Below are 25,332 nucleotides of genomic sequence, written 5' to 3'. Positions count from 1 at the left end.
ACAATCTGAAGCCGCCTCAGATGTTCCCTTTGCAAATAAAAATCTCCGTTTGTAGGTGACGCTGACATACACTCCATTTATCATGGAAAGAGTCAGTCTGTGTAATGGTGGTTAGTGATGATGATGATTTCCACTCCTGTTCCACTCCTGTTCCTGTTTCCTGATCCTAGAAAGGTGAAGGATCCTCAAATCTTTCCCAGGGCGCTGGGTGGGGGGGAACTGGGGGAGGAGGGAGTTGGCCTACGAGGGGGTGCAATACCAGTGTCGGCCTGCAAGTGGCACTGCTTTCAGCCCGTGAGCTGGGGGGAGGGGGCAGCAATTTTTGGGGGTGTGTTGCACACGATCGCTTCTTGTAACTGGATCCAGAGTGCGCTGGTGTTGTGTTTCCTGGGTGGATTTTATTTTGATTTTCCTGCATGGCTGGGGGAGATCGCGTGCATGGGTAGCGGGGGAGGGAGCCTGGCATGGAGGGGGATGCATTGGCGCTGAGGATGCAGTCCTGGGGTGGCTGCAGCCGCTTCCTCCTCTTCTTCCTGCTCCTCGTCGGTGGCCAGAGTCATGGCAAGTCGCTGGCGGATCCCCCGAGCCCACAGGGTGAGTATCCTGGGGGAGGGGGCTAGCGAGATACAAGCTCTGAAAAAGGGGAGGGCAGGCTTGATCGGGGGTTGACTCTGGTTTGGATTTTGCTGTTTCTCCTTTGTTTTATGAAGCTGGAGGGAAAAGGTTTGCATTGCTGCATGGGGCGATCGCAGTTGTTGGGTTGTTTTTTTTTTGAGGGGGAGGGATCAGCTCCTTGCACTTGTTTTCCTTTCGTTGGGACTGCAGTGAACACAGCTGAAGGTTGTTTTTTTTTTTTTAAATATATTTTGGGGTGGCGAGGCGGAGGCGATGGAAGTGCCCGATGGCCCTCTCTGGTCATGCCATGCTTGTGTTAGGAACTGGAATGATTTTTTCCCCTCGCACTCTTCTCCCCATCGCAGTGCAAAGATGGATTCTGCTCCATTTAGCAGGGGTTTGCTTGTATTATTGTTGGAGGTCCCATCCCCCCGTCCTCTTTTCCGCCCTCGAACCTGTGCGATCCGACTTAGAATTTCTTTGGAAGGCTTTCTAAAATGCAGGACAGAAGATGGGGATTTGGCACTGAATGACCACAACCCACCCCCTCAAAAAAAAAAACAAAAAACTAAAACAAAACCCTATTAGAGGTAGAGGAGGAGGTCATTTTTGATTCTGTCGTTCCCTCCTGGGGAAGATGCAGTAGCCAGTGGCTGGCGACAGGATACAATGGCTGGGCTGGCAAAGGTGGCCGCTCCCTTCTTTATCTGTCTGGGCTGCTGAGAGGTTACTGTGGATCCCCCCTCCCTCTCCCTCTCTAAGAGCTGGGGGCTCGGGGGAAGGGTGGCACCAGTACAGCGGCTGCACCTTAGTGACTGCATTCTGCTCTGGTTTCTTACCCGAGCTCAGGTAGGGTGGGGGAATCGGATGGAAAAAGGTCACGACTGGGTTACACCCAGCAGAGCTAGGGAGCACGATCAGCCAGCATAGGTGGGAACGGACACGTCGCCCTTCCCTTGCCCAGACACAGAGACTCTCCTTCTGTATGTGTCTCTCTCTCTCTCTCTCTCTCTCTCTCTATATATATATTCACATGCATCGTATTATATATATATATATATATATATATATAACTACTAATATGATGCTATTTCCTAGGATTGACATATTTTTGTATTTCAAACTGATCAGTAAGTGTGTCAGACCTACACACAAGTGCTGGCATACTAGTGTGTGTAACCTCTGAGCCAGACGGTGCTGTTTTTATAACGGAGCCAAACTAGATTTCCGGCCCCCCCCCCCCCCCCCCCCAATCATTTGTGGTGCAAAAGCTTCCCATGCAGCGTTTGAAAAGGTAGAAAGGACACAGGTACACACCAGTGGCTGACTTCAGGCAAAGACATTCTGCTTTGTTACCGTGGCAGAAGCTTTTTTACAAGCTTCCTGACCTCCAGATGCTTTTCCGTGCTGGGGACTCGTGTGTTTCCTCCCTGCACGGAGGAAACTCGAAGATCAGGAGATTGCAGAGGAAACCTGCCTCCTGCCCTTGTACACAAACACAAATCCATCCAGTTAATGTTGGCAGAATACTGGAAGGGATAATTAGCTAAAGATCTCGGTTTTGTGTTCCTCTCCCAGCTATTCAAAAGTTGGTGAAGAGACAGGAAATGAAAACAGATTTTTGTAACCCCCGGGGCAAAAACTGTATCCTGAACGGGGGAGGGGCAGGGCTCCAGGACAGCTTCATCTGTTCCACCGCCCTTCCCTCACACTTCACAAAATGGGCCCCATACCAGTGAGAGAAGAAAGATTAAGGAAAGCACAGAGAGACAAAATAATAATAATAAAAAAAAAGACATCAACTTTGCAGACTACAAAAAGATTTGCAAAACCAAAATCCTCCCTTTTGGTGACTTAACGGGAATTATTAGAGTCTTTTCTCCACTTGAAGGGTGTACAGTGCTCTTTACCCAGGGGAAGGTATTTACTCTTTGCAAAGCTGGCTCTTCCATTAGGCCAACTAGGTGGTCACCTAGAGTGCCAATTTATTTATTTATTTGGGGGGGGGGGGGTCCTCCTGCAGGTGCCATATACCTGGTGTTGTAAGGCCCAGCACCACCAGAGAGAAGGGATGCTGGCTAGATGTGGGGGTGGGGACTGGAAGCTAGGAGAGTGGTGGAGTTGTTGGGAGAGAGAGAAGATTCTGGGCAGGTAGGAGGTGAAGAGAGAGAGAGAAGATTCTGGGCAGGTAGGAGGTGAAGAGAGAGAGAGAAGATTCTGGGCAGGTAGGAGGTGAAGAGAGAGAGAGAAGATTCTGGGCAGGTAGGAGGTGAAGAGAGAGAGAGAGAAGATTCTGGGCAGGTAGGAGGTGAAGAGAGAGAGAGAAGATTCTGGGCAGGTAGGAGGTGAAGAGAGAGAGAGAAGATTCTGGGCAGGTAGGAGGTGAAGAGAGAGAGAAGATTCTGGGCAGGTAGGAGGTGAAGAGAGAGAGAGAAGATTCTGGGCAGGTAGGAGGTGAAGAGAGAGAGAGAAGATTCTGGGCAGGTAGGAGGTGAAGAGAGAGAGAGAGAAGATTCTGGGCAGGTAGGAGGTGAAGAGAGAGAGAGAGAAGATTCTGGGCAGGTAGGAGGTGAAGAGAGAGAGAGAAGATTCTGGGCAGGTAGGAGGTGAAGAGAGAGAGAGAAGATTCTGGGCAGGTAGGAGGTGAAGAGAGAGAGAAGATTCTGGGCAGGTAGGAGGTGAAGAGAGAGAGAGAAGATTCTGGGCAGGTAGGAGGTAGAGAGAGAAGATTCTGGGCAGTAGGAGGTGAAGAGAGAGAGAGAAGATTCTGGGCAGGTAGGAGGTGAAGAGAGAGAGAGAAGATTCTGGGCAGGTAGGAGGTGAAGAGAGAGAGAGAAGATTCTGGGTAGGTAGGAGGTGAAGAGAGAGAGAGAGAAGATTCTGGGCAGGTAGGAGGTGAAGAGAGAGAGAGAAGATTCTGGGCAGGTAGGAGGTGAAGAGAGAGAGAGAAGATTCTGGGCAGGTAGGAGGTGAAGAGAGAGAGAGAAGATTCTGGGCAGGTAGGAGGTGAAGAGAGAGAGAAGATTCTGGGCAGGTAGGAGGTGAAGAGAGAGAGAGAAGATTCTGGGCAGGTAGGAGGTAGAGAGAGAAGATTCTGGGCAGGTAGGAGGTAGAGAGAGAAGATTCTGGGCAGGTAGGAGGTGAAGAGAGAGAGAGAAGATTCTGGGCAGGTAGGAGGTGAAGAGAGAGAGAGAAGATTCTGGGCAGGTAGGAGGTGAAGAGAGAGAGAGAAGATTCTGGGCAGGTAGGAGGTGAAGAGAGAGAGAGAAGATTCTGGGCAGGTAGGAGGTGAAGAGAGAGAGAAGATTCTGGGCAGGTAGGAGGTGAAGAGAGAGAGAGAAGATTCTGGGCAGGTAGGAGGTGAAGAGAGAGAGAAGATTCTGGGCAGGTAGGAGGTGAGAGAGAGAGAGAAGATTCTGGGCAGGTAGGAGGTGAAGAGAGAGAGAGAAGATTCTGGGCAGGTAGGAGGTAGAGAGAGAAGATTCTGGGCAGGTAGGAGGTGAAGAGAGAGAGAAGATTCTGGGCAGGTAGGAGGTGAAGAGAGAGAGAGAAGATTCTGGGCAGGTAGGAGGTGAGAGAGAGAGAGAAGATTCTGGGCAGGTAGGAGGTGAAGAGAGAGAGAGAAGATTCTGGGCAGGTAGGAGGTAGAGAGAGAAGATTCTGGGCAGGTAGGAGGTGAAGAGAGAGAGAGAAGATTCTGGGCAGGTAGGAGGTGAAGAGAGAGAGAGAAGATTCTGGGCAGGTAGGAGGTAGAGAGAGAAGATTCTGGGCAGGTAGGAGGTAGAGAGAGAGAGAATGCTGGGCACTGCAAAAGAGGCAAAAAGAGAGGTAATGCTGGATTGCTGAGATGAGATGAGGATGCTGGGCACTGAGGACAGGGGGCAGAGGGAGGCAGGAGAGGGGGAGGCGGCTGCTGTGCAGGAGCTGCTGCCGGTAGGGGGATGTGTAAGGAGAGAGAGCAATGGGATTGAGGGTTTGCCCAGGCTGCCTAATACCCTTGCACCAGCCCTGACCTCTTTGGTGAGTGAAGGAGGCTGAACCGCCCTTCCAAGAGCTGCTGAAAGGCATAGCCCGGAGCACGGGCCTTTGGGGCAACAAAGTGGCAAGTGTTTCATTGGGGCGATTGCCAGCATCTTAGTCGTGTGTGGGGGGAGGGGGAATGCGCTGCTGCTTCTTACTGGATGGGGGGATATGGAGATTTCCAGGTACATAGGGCACTGAAGATCCTTTGCTTTCTGTCCTGGCCTTTGCCTTGGCACCGGGGGAAGAGGCCCCTGTGGGTTGCTCAACAACCTACAAATATTCCAGCTTTCTCCAGGGCCCAGGCGGCTCCTGAAACTTGGCTGTAACTGGACTCTGGGCCTTTCTTTACATTAGCCTTCCTGTCTGCATCTTCTTTTTCTTTTATTATATACTTTCCTTTACCCCGTTTGTTGCTCTTCTTTTCCTCCTCTGCGTTCCTGCCTCCCTTTCCTGTGTTTGGAATATTCGGTGGCGGCGCTCGGGGCCCAGCCCCTCCTAATCTCTTGGCTGTGAATCGTCCATGTGGTTTGCAGCCACACGCAGCGGGGAGGAGGGGGGGCTGGTTCCCAGATGCAGCTGCGTGACTTAGAGTGGCCAGGAATCTGGGGTAGGGGGCACATTCCTGCCTTCTGGTGTTTGGAGACGGCCTGCCCTGGCATGCGGTGCAGGCGGAGGCCGGGCCACGGCAGATAGCCCGCCCCGGACAGTGCAACCGCGGAGGGGCCATGCTCTCTCCTCTCCTCTTGACTTGGAGGAGGTGGGCAGGTGTGGCCCTCAGAGCGCAGGCTGAGGCTGGGGCCTAGCTAGAATGATAATAGGAGTCGTTGGCAGTCACGGCCCCCTCAGTCTGCCCACGTGCCCTTGCCTGCCACAGACCTTGCTCAGCCTCCAAGCCTCTCCCTGCCTTATCACCACCTGCTACTGCCTTGGTTCCTACCATTTTTGCTGGTGGCGATTCCAGGCTTCCACCGCCTCCCCCCTAAAGAAGGATTTTCTCGGAGCCTTCTTTCAGCTTTGTATAATTTGGAAACAGGAATATCCAATCAGCTCCAATATCATTCGCCAGTTCTTCTAAGCTGCCCTTAAAGTTTCCTTGAGGTTGCACCACTGCTGTTAAAACCTCCTTCCCCCCCCAGAGCTTGGTTCCTGGTTGCATGTCTGGGGCAAGGCCCCAGGCGATGTGAGAGCACCTCCTGCATTCCCACTGCAGGGGCGGGGTGGGAGTTTAGACTAGGATGAGCTGGGCGGGTGATGGCCCCGGTTTGGATCTTGAGGGGCGGTCCTGGCATGGCGGAGCACCCGGGAATGGGTCGCGGAACTGATGAGATCTAAATGTCCAAGCTGAAGTAGCATCCCTGTATCTCTTCCCAGCAGTCTCCTGTCAGCATGCATTAAGGTATCCGAGGGCCGGATTGATGCTGTCTTACTTAATATAATCCTCTCTGCTGAGCTTATTTATTTAAAAACATTTCTACCTCGCCAATCCAAAAGGCTTGTTCGCAGCGGGGCACGACAGATCCAGTGTTATCCCACCATCCTACGAATTTCAGGGGCGGCATCATCCACGCTGCAGAGTACGGGTGCAAGCCCTCGGCATTCTCTGTTCTTTCTCACCCCAACGCCGTTTCCTCCCCTCCATCCTCTGTCCAGGGCAGAACATTTCAGGGAATACTTGCTTGTGTCGAGCCAGTGGCCTCCGTGCGTCCTGTTTCTAAGTCTGGAGTAAACTATGTTCCTCTACAACCTCTGTGAGGTGCTTTGTGGCAAGCGGTGCGTGGGGGTGGGGAAAGAGGGATTTTGGACCTGAGCTCACATTGGAGAGGGTTTGAGGTATTGCACTAGCGCCAGTGAGGCCTGACTGTTTTTGGTTGGGGGAGGGGGCGGGTGGATGGATGTGACTCAGGTCAGGTTGAAACCTGGCTTCAAGTGAGACAGAATGTAGATTTTGCCCCTGAGTTTGCAAGTGTGAATCCTGGCACTAATGCGCTGGTGGGCAGATCCTGGTGGCAGGCTGGCAGTGACATAGAAGCCAGTTTTGCAAAATGATTGGGATGGTGCAAAATGCAATACAAGTTATCCCTCCCTAGACGCACTGAAGGAGTTTGCTCAATATTGAGTGTGCTGAGGCACCCACAGAGCTGGCCCCTATGTGCAGTGTAATTCCAGCACTGGTTTCCTCATGGGCAGAACCTGATGAGGGCAGAAACTTGCATATGATTCCTGGCACTAGGATGCTAGTGGGTGGATCCTGGTGCACCCAGAGGCTTACAGTGTGAATCCTGGTACTAGTGCACTGGTGCACCCAGAGGCTTTCAGTGTGATTCCTGGCATTAGTGTGCTTGTGTACCAATGCGGGCTGGAGCTAGCTTTTTGCAAGCAGTACTGTCTTGCAATTGTGGCTCTCTTCTAATGTGAGACAGTCGCTGAGCACCATGAGGTGGCGGTTTTTTAAATCCATCTACACTAGCTGCCTTTACTATGTCCTCCGGTAGTGAATTCCAGAGCTTAATTGTGCATTGAGCGAAAAAGAATTTTCTCAGATTTGTTTTGAATGTGCTACTTACCGTACTAACTTCTTGGAGTGTCCTCTACTCTGTATTTTTTGAAAGAGTAAATAACTGATTTATACTTATCTGTTCTATTCTACTCATTATTTTATAGATCTCCATCATATCCCCCCCTCGGCCATCTCTTCTCCAAGCTGAAGAGTCCTAACCTCTTTAGCCTTTCCTTATAGGGGAAAAGTTTCATCCCCTTTATCCTTTTGGTCACCCTTCTCTATCTTTTCTATAGCAACTAGATCTTTTTTGAGATGTGGTGATCAGAATTGTACAGAGTATGACATTCGCCATTTTATTCTCCATTTCTTTCCTAATAATTCCTATCATTCTGTTTGCTTTTTTGACCGCTGCTGCACACTGAGCCAAGGATTTCAAACTCCCAGGCCCTTTTCCTGGGTGGCATCTCCTAGTATAGAACCTAACCTCGTTTAAGTACAGTGTGGATTACTTTTCCCCATGTGCATCTCTTTGCTGTTGTCCACATTAAATGTTGTTGGCCATTTAAAGGCCCAGTCTCCCAGTCTTGCAAGATTGTCTTGCAATTTTTCACAATCCGCTTGCGATTTAACAACTTGGAATGATTTTGTATTTTCGGCAAATTTGAACACCTCACTCATTTCCCTTTCCACTCGCCCCTCAAGGTGTTCTTTCGTGATAATGTTCCCCTAGCTTGGAAGCTGCAGGTTAGCGCCGATGATAGTAGGACCCGGGGGCATCCCAGGGGTTCAGGTGGCTGGGACATCTGGTCTAGGGTCCACCAAGGCTTGGGGACAGGGACAGGGTCAGCTGGAGGGAAAGGGAATCAAGTCAAGTCTGTGGTATTGCAACAGTGAGGGAGAAGGGAGGCACTGGGATACCGATCTGCACATTTTACACTCAGAAATTAGCGCCTGCCCAAGGGCAGCCTGAAAAAGTGCAGCACTATTGTCAGAGGAACCAAACGGTAAAAAAAAAAAAAAAAAGTGCCGGCAGGTCAGGTTAGGAAATCGGACGCTCGTAAACTTGAGCGTTGGTTTTCCGAGCCCGCTGAAGGCCACTTCTGGACCAGGGAGGCGCTAGGGGCGCCTAATGGGCCCTGGTGCCTCAGGAGAGGTGGCTGGGCGCGCGTTGGGAGAGCGGGCGCTCAACACCGAGCTCCTGGTTTCCCGCACGCTTTACAGAATCGGCCTGAAGGACAGGCCCAGAGGATTCCTGCTGGCACAGAAGTGAAGAGGAAAGCTGGCGGTCCCGCGGTTCCTCGGGCAGACTGGACAGGCTTTACGGCCCTGGTCTGCCATCGTATTCTGCGCTGCTGCGACTGGGGCAAGATCGGATGGGGCCTTGGGGGGGGGGGGGGTCAGGGTGTCTTTATCTTACTGTTGGTTTCCGTGCTTGCACACAGTCAGCTAAAGCAAATCCTGTGTGCTTCCTTCTCGTCTGTGCTGAAGGCTCAGGGGTGATAAACACAATTCCTTGAGACAGTTTTGCGTCTGCTTTCTGTTTCCCTGGCGCGCGCAGTGCCACGTCTCTGACACACAGCCCTGTACTTGGAAGCAGACTGCGTTCATGTGGCTGTGCTTTCCCTCCTCTCTCCCATCTCCCGGGCTGGAGAGAGAGAGAGAGACTGGGACCTCTCAGTGGCGTCGGCGCCTGTGTGTTTGGCGACTCAGAAGCAAGGAAGGGACACTGGCAAATTCCACTGTGACACCGGCACCACCATCTCGGGCCTGGCACCTGCAAAACTCCTAGAAAGTCACCGCAGTCAGGGAACTCCCTTTATTAATGAAAAACATTTATATTCTGTACTAGTGTCAGAGAGACTGCATGAGCCCGAGCTGCTGCGGGGGACACTGAGTCTATGCAGGGGTCAGAGAGACTTCCTCAGTCTGTGCAGGGGTCAGAGAGACTGCATGAGCCCGAGCTGCTGCGGGGGACACTGAGTCTATGCAGGGGTCAGAGAGACTCCCTCAGTCTGTGCAGGGGTCAGAGAGACTGCATGAGCCCGAGCTGCTGCGGGATGCGCTCTCTTACTCTACAGGGGTCAGCGAGACTCCCCCCAGAAGGTGTGCTGCACACTTTTTTTCTGCCCCAGGGCACAGTCACCTTTCTCCCTGGAGCATTATTTGATTTCCAAGGGCAGCTCTTGCGTCCGAAGACCCTGCCAGAGCTGGTAGGGCCGGAATAAGAGAGGTTTTTCCCGCACGAGTGTGTCTGTGGTGGGCCTAGGGGGGGTCCCCCTTTGAAAAATCAGACAGGCGCTTACGTTCCTTAATACTGCAGCAGCGAAGGGAGCAGACAGGGAATCCTCTGCTCACCTCTCATGAAGGAACATCCGCATCGTTATTACATTTTTACATTTGCACCAATGAAAAAGAGAAAACCCAGCTTTTCTCCTCTTATCAGGACGTGATAAAAAGCTCAGTCCAAACCCAGCTCCTCAATGTTCTCTCTGTCCAGCTCATCTTCTCGGTCTCTTCCTTATTTTTTAAAATCCCATTATAAATCGTCTCTTTTCTGTCCTTTGATATCCAGGATCTCTTAAATCTCTTAGGTCTTGCTTTGCTCCTCTTTCCTCTGTCTCCCAGTAATTCCAGAAACCTTCCCTATTCGGAACGGGTTGCAACCAGAAGCAAAACCCAAGTTCTCAAACTGAATGCCAGCAACAAATCCTAAAATAGATTGCACAGCTTTTATTGATATTCTATAATAACCCAAATGCATTTAATATCACCAGCAAAGAAAAAGGACAAATACCAGCAAAATTAGAGAAAAGGCTAGAAATACATAATAAAGTTAGAGAATCCAATAAAACTATATCATAAACCTGAAGCCAATAACCAAGGCAAAAATAGAGGAACAGGGAACCAGCAATCAGCATACGAAGGATGGATGTGTGAAATAGCAAACACGGAACAAATATCAGCAGAGAAAAGAATACTTGGCACACGTTGCTGTGATGCCAGTCCCTAAATAAAGGTACAAGAATGCAAACGTGAAGGAACAAGCCAGCTTTTGGCTTAAAAAAAAAAAGTTTTGCCCATTGAATGGTTGATCACATTCTGTGCGCTTCCTTTACCTTGAGCTTGAGAGAATTTCAAAGTTCCAAAAAAAAAAAGCCTCCTTTTTATATTCCCTCATAAGAAGATGAGAAGTCCCACACTGAAATGGAATAGTGATCCCATGGTGCCCAGAGTCCTGTCTCCGACCAGCCTTGCTGCCCTGACCCAGACTGATCCTGGACTGGTGAACGAAGTGTGCATGAAAAACAAAACCCCAATTCGTACCCTGAGAGAGGATGCAAAACGGCAATCAAACAACACTGTATTCGTACTATTTACGTTTTGTAATTGTATGTTGCTAATTTCTATTATTGTATTGGTGTTAATTGATAACTTTGCATTCTCCGTCAACAAGCAGGGCTGAATTAGCCTTGACCCATGGGCGATGTCGTCCGACGGCGCTGCGATGGACCCATCTCTCTAGCTCACCTCTGATCATGTGCAGGAGTTCCCACTTGTATGCTGCCTTGTGGACCCCTCAATCTTTTTTTTTCTTCATGGCTGAGCTACTGCATGTACCTGTACCCCTTCTTACAATTTTATCTAACTTTTTAGTGTTTCCTTGTTTTGCCTCAGCAGCCCCTCAAACAGCACTTTTCCGTGCTCTGAAAAAAAAATATTTTTGGGGAAAAAAAAAAAAAGTCTGGTTCCAAGAAGGGCCACCGTTAGTGGCTGCAAAGACTGTGGCTGCAGGCTGTCAGTCACCGATGACCACGTCATCTGCTACAAGGGCCTGGGACCGGACCATGTCTGCGGTTGGATGTTTCCAGCAGACCTGAGCCTGGAAAACGGTGGAGCTCCCCCAGGTCAGTGGAGAGACAGGAGCCAACTCTTCCCAGAATGCGGCCTCCTCCAGCTCCTTGAACCGAGCCAAGCGTTGGGCTCCCCCTCTGTGGTGCAGAACTCCAGATCCACCAGAGCCCTGGGGGTGGAGCAGGGCGCGGAAGCACCTGGCGTAGGAGCCGGACGCATTCTTTAGCCTCTTCCTTTTTTAGAGGCTCGTTGACATCAAAGAAGGAGCATCCCTCAGCTCCAATGGCACAGATTGTGCTGATTGTGCATCAGCTCTTGAAGCGCATGGTACTGCTGAAGCACACAGCACCTTCTGAGTACTCAGTACCATCCATGACACAATTGGTGCCATTGGGACAGAAGACCATGATACATTTGATGCCGTCAAGGTCCATAAAGGATTGGGCAATGATGGGCCCCAGGGAGATACAACTCAGGTGCCCATACTGTGCCGTTAACACAGCTTGCCTTTTCTACTTGGATCCAAGGCTCACCAGAGCCCCCTGTTGGCAGCATCCAGCGCAGATCCTTCCCTCTGTGCATGGAAACGCCAGATCCTATTTGCTCCATTGTGCTCCTGGTGTCACTGCTCCAGGATGAAGGTGCAACCTGAAGTCAGGTTCACCTTTCCCAAGATGATCCTATTTTAGTATCAGAGGAGGGTGTCTCTTCTCCCACAGTGGCCCAGAGGACACCACAATCCATGGATCATATCACAGAACTGGTGAAGACTGCCTTTTCCTTTTTTCATGGCAAGTAATGAGGACATCATCAGCCTCTCCTGTCCAGGATGGGGGATATATTCCCACACAAGGGAATCCCCTCCACTTCCACGCCACAGGAACTCCTGTCCGAACCGCCAGTGGTGGAAGTTAGCCCATGTCTGTTGGGGAAACCATCCCTTTCTGCAGAGGATTCCAGCCAACCGTTAGAGGATGAAGCATGGGGCACAGCCAATTCTGACCTTACCTGAGATTATTTCCCTCCGAGATGACAGAGGTCTCTGCCTTGGTTGCCTTTATCTTCATCAGGGTCATGGGTTTCCATTCATCTACCTCTTGGTTCGAAGGAGGGATCAACAGGAATTCCCTCAAACCCTTTACCTGACCTGCTGGAACATTCGTCCGGAATCAACATCCATAGGGACAAGGATCCACGTACAGAGTTCTTGGGTTTGCTTCTGACTCTGAAAACCCCTGTACATCAGATTCTCCAGGACCTGCAAAAGAGAATGTGGGACACTATAGCCACCTGCCCCCTCCCCTCCTTACCCGGTAGCCAGGAAGCTGGATCTGAAATACAGAGTGCAACAGGCTCTGGGCTTTAGTGTTGTCCAGTTGCCCCAAAAGTCAATAATGGTCAACTCGGCAAGGACCCTAGATTACTAGAGAGATTTGGGAAGAAAGTCTTCCAGATATGCTGAAGGCCTGCCTTAGTACTTGCATGACTGCATCAACAAGTTAAAGCCAATGGTGGAGTCCCTGGATAGGGAGCAGGAAGGCTATTGTCAGGCTCTCCTGGATGCAGGAGAGGTGCCTTATCTGCTCAGTATATGAATCCTTTGACACAGTGGGTAGATCTTCTGCAGGGACCATTAGGGCTTAGAGAATGGCCTGGTTGAGAGCCAGCAGTCTGCAGGAAGACATGCATGACAAATTATCCAATGTCTTGTGTTCTGGGGACAATTTCTGGTGACAAAGTCAGGGAAACTGTCACACAAATCAAGGAGCAACATGTGGCTATCCAGTGGACACCAACCAGCCTTCTGCCTCCACACACTCATACTTCTCTTATAAGAGACCTTTCTCCCAGAGATGCCTCTTTCCTCAGTTTCAGTGGTATTGTGCTCCACTTGTGCTGCCACGGCAGCAACTTCCACTTAGAGGATGCACGTGAGAGGCGACAACCTAAGGCCACACAACAGTCACAACCTAAGCCGGGGCCTAGATTTTAATGACCCTCTTATATCCGGCTCCAACCTCTGTGGTACAGGGCGATCAAACTGTTCCTCAGTTAATGGAAGAAGACACCAAGGATCATTGGGACCTCAAAATTGGTGGTGGTGGTGGGGTCTTGCTAAGAAGCTCAGATGATTTGGGAGTGGGCTCTTCGTTACAGGGCTTCTCTTCAGGCAACCTACCTTCCTGGAGTCTCCAACACGGTGGCTCATCTCATCAGGATCTTTCAATCTCACGAGTGGTCCTTGGAACAAAGTGTCATGAACTGGCTGTTTGACCTCTGGGGTCATCCGTTGATGGACTTGTTCACATCGGAAAACAGGAAAGTCGAAAGATTTTGCTGCATCCTTCGAAGCAAATTCAGATCCGCTTTGGATGCTTTTCTGCTACAGTGGGATGCGTTTCTGCTGCTTCCGCTGGTGGCGAGGGCAGCGCAGAAAGTGCTGAAGAACCAGGCCCGCCTTATCCTTTTTTTAAACTTAAATGCTTATTAAACCAACCGGTGTATACAACAAGAAAAATACTTCAACATGCACAATAAATCAATACTAAACAAAATCAAGCAAACAAAATTGTCAGATCTTTTCTTCCTCTCCCAGCACACATCCACAAGTATCAGCAAAGAACATCCTATACACCCAGTTTTCTGGTTTTTAATTTTCTTTCTATTTGAATTTTCCTTTAAATACAAACATTGACTTGTACCAGAAAATGAGATACCGTTACTACAAAACTTACATATCACAAGAAACATACCAAATTATTAAGTAAAAAAAGAAAAACAATAACAGTGTCTCCATATATCATAAGAAAAAGGAGGAGACCGAGGAAAAATATAGAGCGAAAATCAAAGGAAATCTTACTAAAAGAATTGCTTTCTAGACATCCCCTACAGATATTTTATGCCAGACGTTCCTTAGGAGGCAATATTGGGGTGTTTTGGAATACTTTACCTATTGGAAGAATCCCTGGGCAACTGGAGGAGACTTTGTTTCTGCTCTATGTGAGTTATTGCTTGCACCCGCTGTGGTGTGAGTTTGTTAACTTTCACATGAGATTCCTGCTACCGTGACCCTGACGTCAGAGGGAGGAGCCTGACAGGCCCATAAGATTGGTGATTTGCCGGCTCGCAGATGAAGCCACGCGCGACAAAGGGGCGCGCGGCTTTATCTGGCTTCATCCGGATTAGTGCGGATTATTACAGTTGGTCCGTTCCCTGATTGTTTTGCTGTGTTATAAATTTAAATTTGAATTTTCGTTTTTGAAATACTGAACCACCCCATACAGGAGATTGTTTAAATTATTATTGGCTTGTATGAGAGAGTTCTTTTAGGTATAGAGATTGTTAAATTAAAAGATTTCCAATTGTTTTAAAAATGCCTCATAAAAGAAAAGCTAAGGTTAAGTTCTTTTCAGCTGAACCTAATTCCTTAACTCAACAACGACTCATACCTGAATTTACAATTCCAGTAACACAGGGGGTAGCACCCATTGGTCGAACTGTGGGAGGAACAAAGTTATTACCCGGGGAAATATCCTTAAGCCCCCCTGAACCTCACCAGTTGGTAACAACTTCCTCCCCAAATCTTGCCCTAGTTGCTGGTGGACATGAAGGTATTCCTATCACAGTACCCCAGCCAGCTGGAAATTTAGGGGAAGCATTGGAGATAGTCTGAACCTCTACTCCAGACCATAGTTTGAATGTAACCCAGGGAGGGAGTGCTCCTATGGGAGGTAACCTATCTGGTATAGGTAGTGAAGAACACAAACAAGGATCTGAAGAAGTGAGGGTAAATCTGAATAAGATTGAAGAACATACAACTGTGTCATTGGAGTCCTTGGCGGACTTAATGAAAAGGCTAGCGAATAGCATTCAGGAGCAATCTTTAATTCTTCAGAATGTCTCTAAGAAATTAGATTTTGTTACTCAGGATCACCAGAAAATCCTAGCAGAGCAATGTACACAAATACAAAATCTGGGAGAAGAAGTTAAGGAGTTGAAAGAACTAACCTCAGAGTTTTCCCATGAGAAATTGGTAACATCTAGAAAGATGGAATACCTTGAAAACTCTTATCAAACATTTAAATGTTCGGATACTTAATTTTCTCAGAATTAAAGAAGAACAATTGCTTATTACCTTTAAAAAATATTTGGTGGAAAATTTAAAAATTCTACCAGATCGTATACCGGATATTAAAAAATTAATTCAGTTACCATACAAGCAAAATGTTATTGATAATAATTTATCAGGGAACGCCATAGACTTTCAAAATTTGACATGTTTTCTAGAGGAATCTCAGGTTGAAAAAGTAGCCCGGATCACATTATTTATTTATTTATTTAAAAACATTTTCTATACCGTCGTTTAGTGATATACCATCACAACGGTTAACAAATAGGCACATAAATAAATTCAAAATGGATTATACTTTAACTAGGGGGTGCCGCAGTTGTTCAGATACATGATTCAATATTATAAGCTATATGTAAAGTGTATTAAAATTCCCTTTATGGGCTAACCGTAGATGTGGTATACTGTAATTCTTTAACTTAATACTTAAGTGTGATAAAATAAAAATAAAAACACACATATGTTCTCAGGTGACTTTGCTTGTGCGTATAAGTCCTTTTCTTGTTTCTTAGTACTACCTATTTCCCATTCTCACTTTGAAAGGCCTTTTTGAAAAGCCATGTTTTTAAGCTTTTTTTGAAGAGTTTTTGATTATTTTTTGATTACTAATAACGTTTTGATTATTAATAACGTTTCAATCTACACAGGATATGAATTTGGTGATGAAGGCTTATTTCAAGAACATGGGTAATTTCTTTGTGGGCGGGAAGGTAAGGATGTTTCCTGACCTGGCCAGAAATACACAGGCACGCCGTAAGGCGTTTTTACTTTTAAAGCCTGAAACTCTTGCAGTGGGGGCTACAATGATTATAAAATATCCATGCAAATGTGTTCTAAAATTTCAAGGGACAACATATATTTTCTTTGACGTTCATCAGTTGAAAGATTTCCTGAGTGCGAAAGCTAGGTCTTGATTGATGGAAATGTGAATAGAGGTAAATTAATAATAGGCTGGAATCATACAGCTAATAATATTACTACTTAGTTATAGTTTCCTTATCATTTTTTTCTAATTTATTTACAATCTCCTGTAAATTAACTCTTTGATGGATTAGCAGTTTGTGACATACATGGATAGAAGGGAAAATCTTGAAATATTTTATAATGATTTGATGATTATGTTTTTTCTGGTGGTTATGATCTATCTATTGTATGTATATCAAAGGCTATGGTATTTCATTTACAAAGTTTTTAATTTTCTTTGTAAAATTTTGAAAAAATAATAAAGAAATATTAAAAAAAAAAGGAGGCAACATTAGGAGTGTGAGTCCAAAAATACGCGTAGTTGAGATGGCTCAAAAAACAAATAATTAGAATTTTGATAATTGAGTAAGCATTTACACGGATATTTCAAACAGAATCTAGCGCTAAGTGATAGAGCTTCTGTTTTCATTGCAAGAAACTTCTTTTGTCACTCGAGTAATTCTTGTTATGTCTGGATACATCCAGATCTTCTGACCATGGAACAACTGTGTTTGATTCCGAAAGAAGAATCTTTATACTGAATTTCTTTCTGATGAAAATGCAAAAGTTACTAACAAAGTCCCTCTTGTCTGTATATCCATTTCTTGAGAGAGTTCTAGAATATCTGCAATATTTGTAGAAACATCTTGTAATTGGTCACTAGAAGCTGCATTTAAGGATGATGGCAGGTAATACATTTTTGTAATTGCCGGGACCTCTTCTTTAGGAAGTTTGAGGATTTGTGTGAGATAGTTATTGAATAAGTCCCGAGGAGAGACCAATTTCAAATAGAGGAAATTGAAGACCCTCAAATTTAAACTTCTTAGTGAGTTTTCTAGGTTTTCCAGCTTCTTAGAATGAACAGTGTCCGATTGAACCAGCTTGGCTTGGACTGCTTCCATAGAGGACATTTTTATATCTAAATCTCAGTTTGGTATCAGAAGATGCTATTGGAGAATGCATTATCATTGCCTCAGTGGTGTTTTCTTTCAGAACTTGTGTTATGAATGAATAGTATTTTCCAGAGAGGTTAATGCATTCCATATTGAGTCTAAGGTAATTACTGGTGGTTGAACCAAAGAGGGTTGGAGAATCAAATGTATTTTAGAGTAACCTTCTCCTCCTTCTGAGGGATTCCCATCGCTCAGCTCAGCACCATGAATTTGTAGGATTTCCAAAGAGCCAGTGGAATCTCCTAAATGGCGATTCTCCGAAGGTGGCATCAAAATGGCGTCCCTTCTTGGGGCAGAATTATTTTCCTCATTGCATAATCCTTTTTGTCAAAGATGGTAACAAATCCCCCGAAGTATCAAACTTGGCAGATGACGGCAAGAGTATCTTCGGGGCACCGGGGCTCAGAGATGTTTCCTTGGCCATAGGAGCCGGCGTTCGCTCACCACCAGACTCCAAAGCAGTCCTACCCTCTGGTATATGTAGGGGAGACAGCTGTATCCGTTGTTGGCGAAGTTCAGGTAAAAGAGGGGAAGTTGAGACTTTCCTCAATCTTGCCTTTCTCTTAGTGTGCGGCATTACGAGTAGTGGCAAGGAGAAACTACTGAGGTATTCACGGAGAGAGTGTCTCAACATGCACTCTAGAGAGCGGCCATCTTGGTCTCCCCCACCCAGTTTTCTATTTCCGCCTCCCTACATCTTTCCCCCTCCTAATCCTTAATTTAGCTAAATACAACCAAAGAGAAAAGGGAAACTCGACATATCAGACAAGCTGAACGCAGTTATAGTTCCTTAGCACACCACAAGTCAAATGGTCTCCTGATCTCATGAAATTTAGGGCTGTGTCCTTTTTAACTTCCGTTAAATGACACATCAAACGTACCCTCCATATCCAGCACTGTAAAAACTCCTTCCCAGGAGGCCTAGAGCCCTTCCAGTGAAGGGCTTGCACCTAATTGCTATAATTATTTGGAGAATCAACTGCTAGCTTTTTCCTAGGCATATCCAAATCCAAATCAGTAATACCCAATGAAAACATCTTAAGATCTTTAGGCAATGTAAACCCTGGTATTTAAAAAAAATCATTAAAATCACCCTTTCCCAATAAACTTGAATCCTGGGACACTCCCAGCATATTTGAAAAAAGACCCCATACCTCTACAGCGACTCCAACATACATTCTTGACTCCAGGATATAGCTGATGCAACCATTGAGGTGTCAAATTTCATCGATTTAAAGTATTTTATATCCATTCTCGACAGAGAAGAACTAGAACTCTTTTTGACAAAACATACTGGTCCTCATCAATTTCCATCCCAAGATCCTCTTACCAAGCCAATATATGTTTAGGTTCAGCTGATAATTCTTTATTAAGTATAGAGTAAAGCTTAGAAATAAGGCCCTTCGAATTTTGAGAAGCAGAGCATAAACCTTCAAGCAGTGATTTCCCATTATCAAAGTCTGCTAAAATCTTTCAACTCAGTAATATCTGTCTGTGTCTGTAAGGGAGAACTTGGTCATTAAGGCAGCAAAAGCAACATAGCTGACCCAAATGAGAAAGTCCCATTTGTTCCCACTTTCTAAACAGCATAGAAGTTTTAATCCAGATGAGAAAAACTTACTGTCAGCAATGGAAGTTAGAATAGAATAATCGTTCTCTCCGATTAATAAAGATTTCCGCCGTTCCCACACTTTCAAAGAAAATATTGTGAAGGTGCTAGCCTGTATTTCAGGGAGAAGAGCCTGCCTTGGGAGCCAAATCAGAATCTTTAAAGGGGTACCACCCGTCAGTATTTGTTCAATAGTTACCCATTGCCTAACTTTGACCTGATCATGCCAAGCTATTCACGTGTGCTGCTATATAATAATATTTAGTGTTAGGCCCCCACAAAGCCTATTTGAAACAACACCGATCTAGTTACCCTAGGCAGCCTGTGTTTCCATATAAATCGAAAAAATGCAAATATGGAATAGCTTAAGAAACCTATCAGGAAACGTAATTGGTACCATAATTTGGGCAACCAAGGTATTTTAATTGTCGCTCATCTCCCCAGCCAAGACAAATGAATATCAGACCATACCTCTAACAACAGTAACGAATCTTTAAGCAATGGGGAATATTTAGTGAGTACATTTGTGTTATGTTTGCTGGAATTTGAACTCCCAAATATTGTATGTGCCCTTTAGCCCACCAGAAAGAAAATTGTTCTTTCAAATGAGCTACTAAGTGTTGAGAAAGATTAACATTCCAAATCTCAGATTTATCCATGTTCTCTTTAAAGCTGGCTACCCTCCCAAATAATCCTACCTCCTCTATCAAAGAAGACAGAGAGTGCAAAGGGAGTAAAAAGAACCTCAGCAAACCCATTTTTATGCCACAAATATCTTAAGTTTTTTCAAATTCTTTCTGCAAAGGGCTCCATAACTAAAACAAATAGACGTGGGTACAATAGACTTCCTTTCCTAGTTCCCCTCCCAGTGGGAAAGGACTGAGAATAGCCTCCATTACCTTAACCCATGCATTAGGAGCGTCATAGAATTTATCTACCCATGTGTCAAACAATCTCTCAATCCCAACATGAAGAGCCAATGCACCCTATCCAAAGCCTTCTCCTCATCTGTAGTTTTTATTTGCTTATTTGTTGTAAAACATGTATGGTCTGCACACATCACACAAAATGCTTGTGGCGAAGTACAAAAAAAGGAAAATGTACAAAATCATATAAACATCATTACAATAAGACAAACCGCAAGGAACTTAAGTTGTCTACTGCTTTCAATATGTTCTCATTTAAAGATTTTAAACACTTGCATCCTTGGCCCTAATCAGAGAGAACCTGTGTTAAAATCTTTACGAAAACACTGAAGACTTATTTGTTAAGATACGATATAGCACGGACACTATTTGGAAGAGACTTCTAAAAGATGGGCTAAGCTACTGAAAACTGTCGATCACAAGTGAACTCTAGATGTGTCGTACGTGTGAGGGTACCTCAAGCTGATTTTTGTTAGATCTTAAGGATCGTGTTGTTTTATAAATCCTTAATTGCGATTTCAGCTATGTGGAAGAATTCCCATATATCAACTTGTGACTTGGCGTTGTTACTTGGCCCTCCTTATCGCCCTAGCATGGTCCAGGCAGGTGTGGTTTCCTTATCTTGTCAGGTGGTCAGTATTCAACACTATTCTCATAGAAGGAGGGTCGATTTTATCATCAAAACCTCCTTTCCCTCAACTTGACAGCATGGATGTTAGCGCTTGGCAGTTTCATCCTTGCCTCTATCCAAGGAGGTGGAAGATATTATTTCAGCCAGGGAGCAGTCCATTAGAGAGTATGGATTTAAGTGGGAGTGGTTCTCTTCTTAGTGCCAGATGAGCTCCCTACACCCTTTTACTTGTAATCCTAGGGATCTGTTTCAGTATCGTTCACCCTCTCTGCATTGGTTTTCTGCACATCTTCGATGAAAGTGCCATATCTGCTTACAAGCCTCAGGTGGAGGGTAAACCAATCTCACTTCATCCTCTTGGTGTCAAAATTCATGAGGGATTGTGGTTAATAGAGATTACACTGGTTAGTAAAATGGGCAGCCCAGTAATAATGGGAGACTTCAATTTCCCAAGTATTGATTGGGTAAATGTCACATCAATACGTTCAAGGAAGGTAAAGTTTCTAGATGCATCAATGAATGCTTCATGCAGCAGTTGGTCATGGAAACATTGCGAGGTGAAAGGGGGAACTACTTTAGATCTAGTTCTCAGAATAACATAGGACCTGGTGCAAGAGATAAGTGCTGGATCCACTTGTCAACAGTGATAATGTAATAAAATTTGACAGACTCACTAGGGCGAATACAAAGGAAAACTACTGCAGCAAATTTAATTCTAAAAAGGGAGACTATAATAAAATGGAGAAATGTGTTTGGAAAAAAACTGAAAGGAGCAAACCACAAGGTTAAAAACTTGCAGGAGACATGGACACTGTATAAAATTACCATTAATGAGGCCCAGACAAAATGTATTCCATGCCTTAAAAAAGTTTGAAGGAAAACCAAATGACTGCCGGTGTGATTTAATAGTGAGGTGAAAGAAGCAAATAAAGTCAAAAGGGCATCATTCAAAAATGGAAGGCAGACCCACATGAGGAAAACAGGGAAGAGCATAAGCACGGGCAAGTTTGATATAAATAATTGAGTAGGCTAAGAGAATTTGAAAAGAAGCTTGCCAAGAGGTAAAAACAAGAAGTAAAATCTTTTTTAATTACATTCAACGAAAAAAGCCTGTGAGGGAGTCATTTGGGCTGCCAGATGACTGAGGAGTAAATGGGTTGGTCAAGAAGGACAAGGAAAAAAGCAGAGAAACTAAATGAATTACATAAAACAAGAATTGCCATACTGGGTCAGACCAAGGGTCCATCAGGTCCAGTATCCTGTCTCCCAACAGTGGCCAATCCAATCACTAGTACCTGGCAAGTATCCAAACATTAAATAGATCCCATGCTATTAATGACGGCAAACAAGCAGTGGCTATTCCCTATTAATTGATAGCAGTTTATGGACTTCTCCAGGAACTTATCCAAGCCTTTTTAAAACCCAGCTAAACTAGCTGCCTTAACTACATCCTCTGGCAATGAATTCCACAGCTTAATTGTGCGTCGAGTGAAGAAGAATTTTCTCTGATTTGTTTTAAATGCGCTACTTGCTAACTTCATGGAGTGCCCCCTAGTCCTTGTATTATCCGAAAGAGTAAATAACAGTTTTACATTTACCCATTCAAGTCCTTTCATGATTTTGTAGACCTCTATCATATCCCCCCTCAGCCATCTTTTCTCAAAGCTAAACAGCCCTAACCTCTTTAGCCTTTCCTCATAGGGGAGCCGTTCCATGCCCTTTATCATTTTGGTTGTTCTTCTTTATATTTTCTCCAGTGCAACTATATCTTTATTGAAATGCAGTGACCAGAATTGTACACAGTATTCAAGATGCAATCTAATCGTTGAGTGATACAGAGGCATTATGACATCCTCCATTTTATTTGCCATTCCCTTCCTATTAATTCTTAATATTCTGTTTGCTTTTTTGAGTGTCACAGCACACTGAGCCGACAATTCTTTATCTTTGTCTTTACTGAAGAGATTGTCAAGGTCATACCCACACCAAAAACATTTATTTGATGGTGATGACTCTGAGCGACTAGATGGAATCACTGTGAAACTGGAGGATATAATAACAGATTGACAGACTAAAGAATTACAAATCACTGGGACCAGATGGTATTCACCCTAGCATTCTGAAGGAACTAAAAAATGAAGTTGCATTCCTGTTCCTGGTGATTCGCATCCTTTCATTTAAAACAGCCACAGTACCAGAAAATTAGTGGGTAACCAATGTGATGTCAATTTTTAAAAAGGGTTCCAGGGGTGATCTGGGAAACTATAGATTGCCAAACAAAATAATTGAAGCTATCCTTACAAACAAAATTACTGACCACATATATAATTATGGTTTAATGGGGTAGCATCAACATGGTTTTTGCAAAGGGAAGTTTTGCCTTACCAATTTAGTAGATTTTTTTGAGTGTGTAAATAAACATGCGGACAAAGGTGAACCGTTTAATATAGTATATTCAATTAATCATTTATTTATTACAGCAGGTGAAATGAAATACGTTGTTTCACAGTGTGTTACATTGCTGCAGAAGAGAACTGCACTGATAACAGTAAAAAGAGAATTTTACATAAAACCAGAAAACAGTCATAGATACAATGCATCAACTAGTAGAAACCAAAAGGAGAAACTAATCAAATACAGAACAGCATCAACCGAGTATTGTCTTTGGAACAACAACTGGGAAAAAAATCATATGAAAACATCATCTGAAACAAAACTGAAGAACCATCATCCAATGAAAGACATGGGGAGAGGGTAACTTGAGCAAATATCATGCAGATAAGTAGCCAAAAGAATATGTAGGTCCAGGTCAGGCAAGAGGTCGGGAGCACCTTTTTGCTAAGGGCCAAAAGCAACTATGACTAGCCATGTTTTCAGGTTCTTCTTATAGGTCACCAGGTCCGCCGAGCATCTTATGACCAGAGGCAGGGAGTTCCAAAGCGCTGGGGGCCAACCTAGAAAGGTTCTTTTCCTCATGCAGATGGGGGCCGGGACTATTATCTGGGTGTTAGGTAGCGTGCATAATGGCAGAGCTGGGGTATAAAGGGAAAGTCGGTTGGCCAGGTAGACTGGGGCCAGGCCATTGAGGGCTTTGAAAGCCAGGATTAGAATTTTGAAGATGGAACGATGAGAGATCGGCAGCCAGTGGAGGGCTTTCAGCAGAGGAATGACTGGTTCAACTTTATTGGCATTAAGCAAGATCTGGGCTGCAGTGTTCTGGATGAGTTGCAGTTGGTGAGTATGTTTTTTGGGAAGGCCATTATAGAAGGAGTTGCAATAGTCTAATTGGGAGATAACAGACTAGCTTAGGCAAGGACATCCAACAATTGTCAGAGATGCAGAAGTTGGAGGAGATGGAAAAAAGCAGTTTTGGTGTTAGAGCAAATCTGAAATTCCATGCTTAGCTTGGATTCTAGGCGGACCCCCAGACTACGGACCTGGTGGGAGAATGGAATCGCAGTTCCATCCAGCACTATATTAGAGTGGATGGTAGATTGGTCTGATTTACCAATCCATAGTACTTTAGTATTTTGAGGGTTGAGCTTCAGCTTGTTGAGGTGTAACCAGTCAGCAATCCTCATCCGGCAGGTAGTGAGATTATGAATGGCTTGATCAGGGTCAGTATCCAGAGGGCAGATGAGCTGACTAGATGTGGAAGGGGATTTTGCAGGATCTGATTAACTTACCCAGGGTGGGGGGGGAGATGGGGCAGGTAGATGTTGAACAGAATGGGAGAGAGGATGGAACCTTGTGGCACCCCACATGATAGATGGCAGGGAGTGGATGAGGCCTGTCCTAGGGAGATGAACTGGGTGCAATCTATGAGGAAGGATTTGAACCAGGCCAGGGATGTTCTTGAGATATCTAGTTCAGCCAGGCAGATTAGTAGAAGTTTTTGGTTAACTGTATCGAATGCTGCTGAGACGTCTAGGAGCACTAGAAGGACTTGTTGACCTTGATCTAAGTATAGGCATAGGTAATCTACCAGACAGGTTAAGGCTGTTCTGTGCTGTGAAGAAGTCTGAACTTGGATTGGTGGGTGTCTAAGTAGTTTGTGGTGTTGTCGAAGGACATCTTTCTTGATCAGTTTGCTGAGAAAAGGGAGCTTAGAGACAGACTGGTAATTGCTGAGGTCATCTGGGTTCAGATTTTTTTTTTTCAGAGAAGGGTTTAATTACTACATGTTTGAGGAAAGTGGGTATGTGACTTTGGCAGTGAGTTATTTATGATGGTCTGGATGTGGGTGAAGAACCCCATTTTAGCCTGCTTAACAAGCCAGGAAGGGCAAGGGTCTCAAGCTAAGTAAGTAGTAGGTTTGAGGTCACGGAGGATAGAATCCACTTTTTCTAGACAGATGCAATTTAATGTGGACAAATGCAAAATAATGTATGTAGGGAAAAATAATCCCAACTACAAGTACATTGTGTTGGGTTCCATGTTAGGAGTCAGCACCCAGGAAAAGGACTTTGGAATGCTTGTGGATAATACCTTGAAATCTTCGGCTCAGTGTGGATCGGTGGTCAAAAAGGCAAACAGAATGTTAGGAATTATTTGGAAAGGAATAGAGACCAAAACTGAGAATATCAGAATGCCTTTGTACAGATACATGTTGTAACCGCATCTTGAATATTGTGGGTGGTTCTGATAGCCCCATCTCAAAAACGACATAGTGGACATAGAAAAGGTACAGATAAAGGCAAGGAAAATGATAAAGGGGGTGGAAAAGTTCCCTTATGGAGAGAGGCTGAACAGATTAGGGCTCTTTAGCTTGGAAAAGAGATGACTGAGACGGGTGGAATGGGTAAATAGGGAACTGTTATTTAGTCTTTCAAATAACACTAGGACTAGGAGACACTCCATAAAACCAGCAACCAGCAGATTTAAAACAAATCATAGGAAACATTTTTTGACTGGGTGCACAATTAAGCTATGGAATCTATTGCCGGAGGACATAGTCAAGGCAACTAACATATTGGGTTTCAAAAGAGGGTTGGACAATACCTGAAGGAAAAGTCCATAAACAGTTATTAGCCAAGTAGACTTAAGAAAGCCAGCGCTGATCCCTGGGAGTGAGATATAAAAAATAGATCAACTATTGGGGATCTGCTGGGTACTTGTGACCCAGAGTGGT

At 45.2% G+C, this 25,332-nt stretch overlaps 1 protein-coding gene across 5 annotated transcripts in view; it reads left to right on the top strand.

Moving 5' to 3' along the window:
• Positions 1 to 336: 336 nt before the first annotated feature.
• FAM171A2 (family with sequence similarity 171 member A2) overlaps positions 337 to 25,332 on the top strand; it is a 55,285-nt gene continuing 30,289 nt past the window's right edge. For 3 of the 5 annotated variants that reach the window (XR_003852219.1, XM_029573685.1, XM_029573683.1), the window contains exon 1: positions 338 to 594. Coding sequence is in view for 4 of the 5 variants with exons in the window: in XM_029573685.1 (XP_029429545.1) it covers positions 465 to 594 (130 nt within the window). In the remaining variant the exon portion in view is untranslated. Of the gene's footprint in view, positions 595 to 25,332 lie in introns of all 5 variants that reach the window. The other 2 variants (XM_029573686.1, XM_029573684.1) reach the window with 1 other exon arrangement.

The sequence above is a fragment of the Rhinatrema bivittatum genome, chromosome 12 (genome assembly GCF_901001135.1).
Source record: "Rhinatrema bivittatum chromosome 12, aRhiBiv1.1, whole genome shotgun sequence".
Taxonomy (NCBI): Eukaryota; Metazoa; Chordata; class Amphibia; order Gymnophiona; family Rhinatrematidae; genus Rhinatrema; species Rhinatrema bivittatum.
This window is presented reverse-complemented; position numbering and strand designations above follow the sequence as displayed.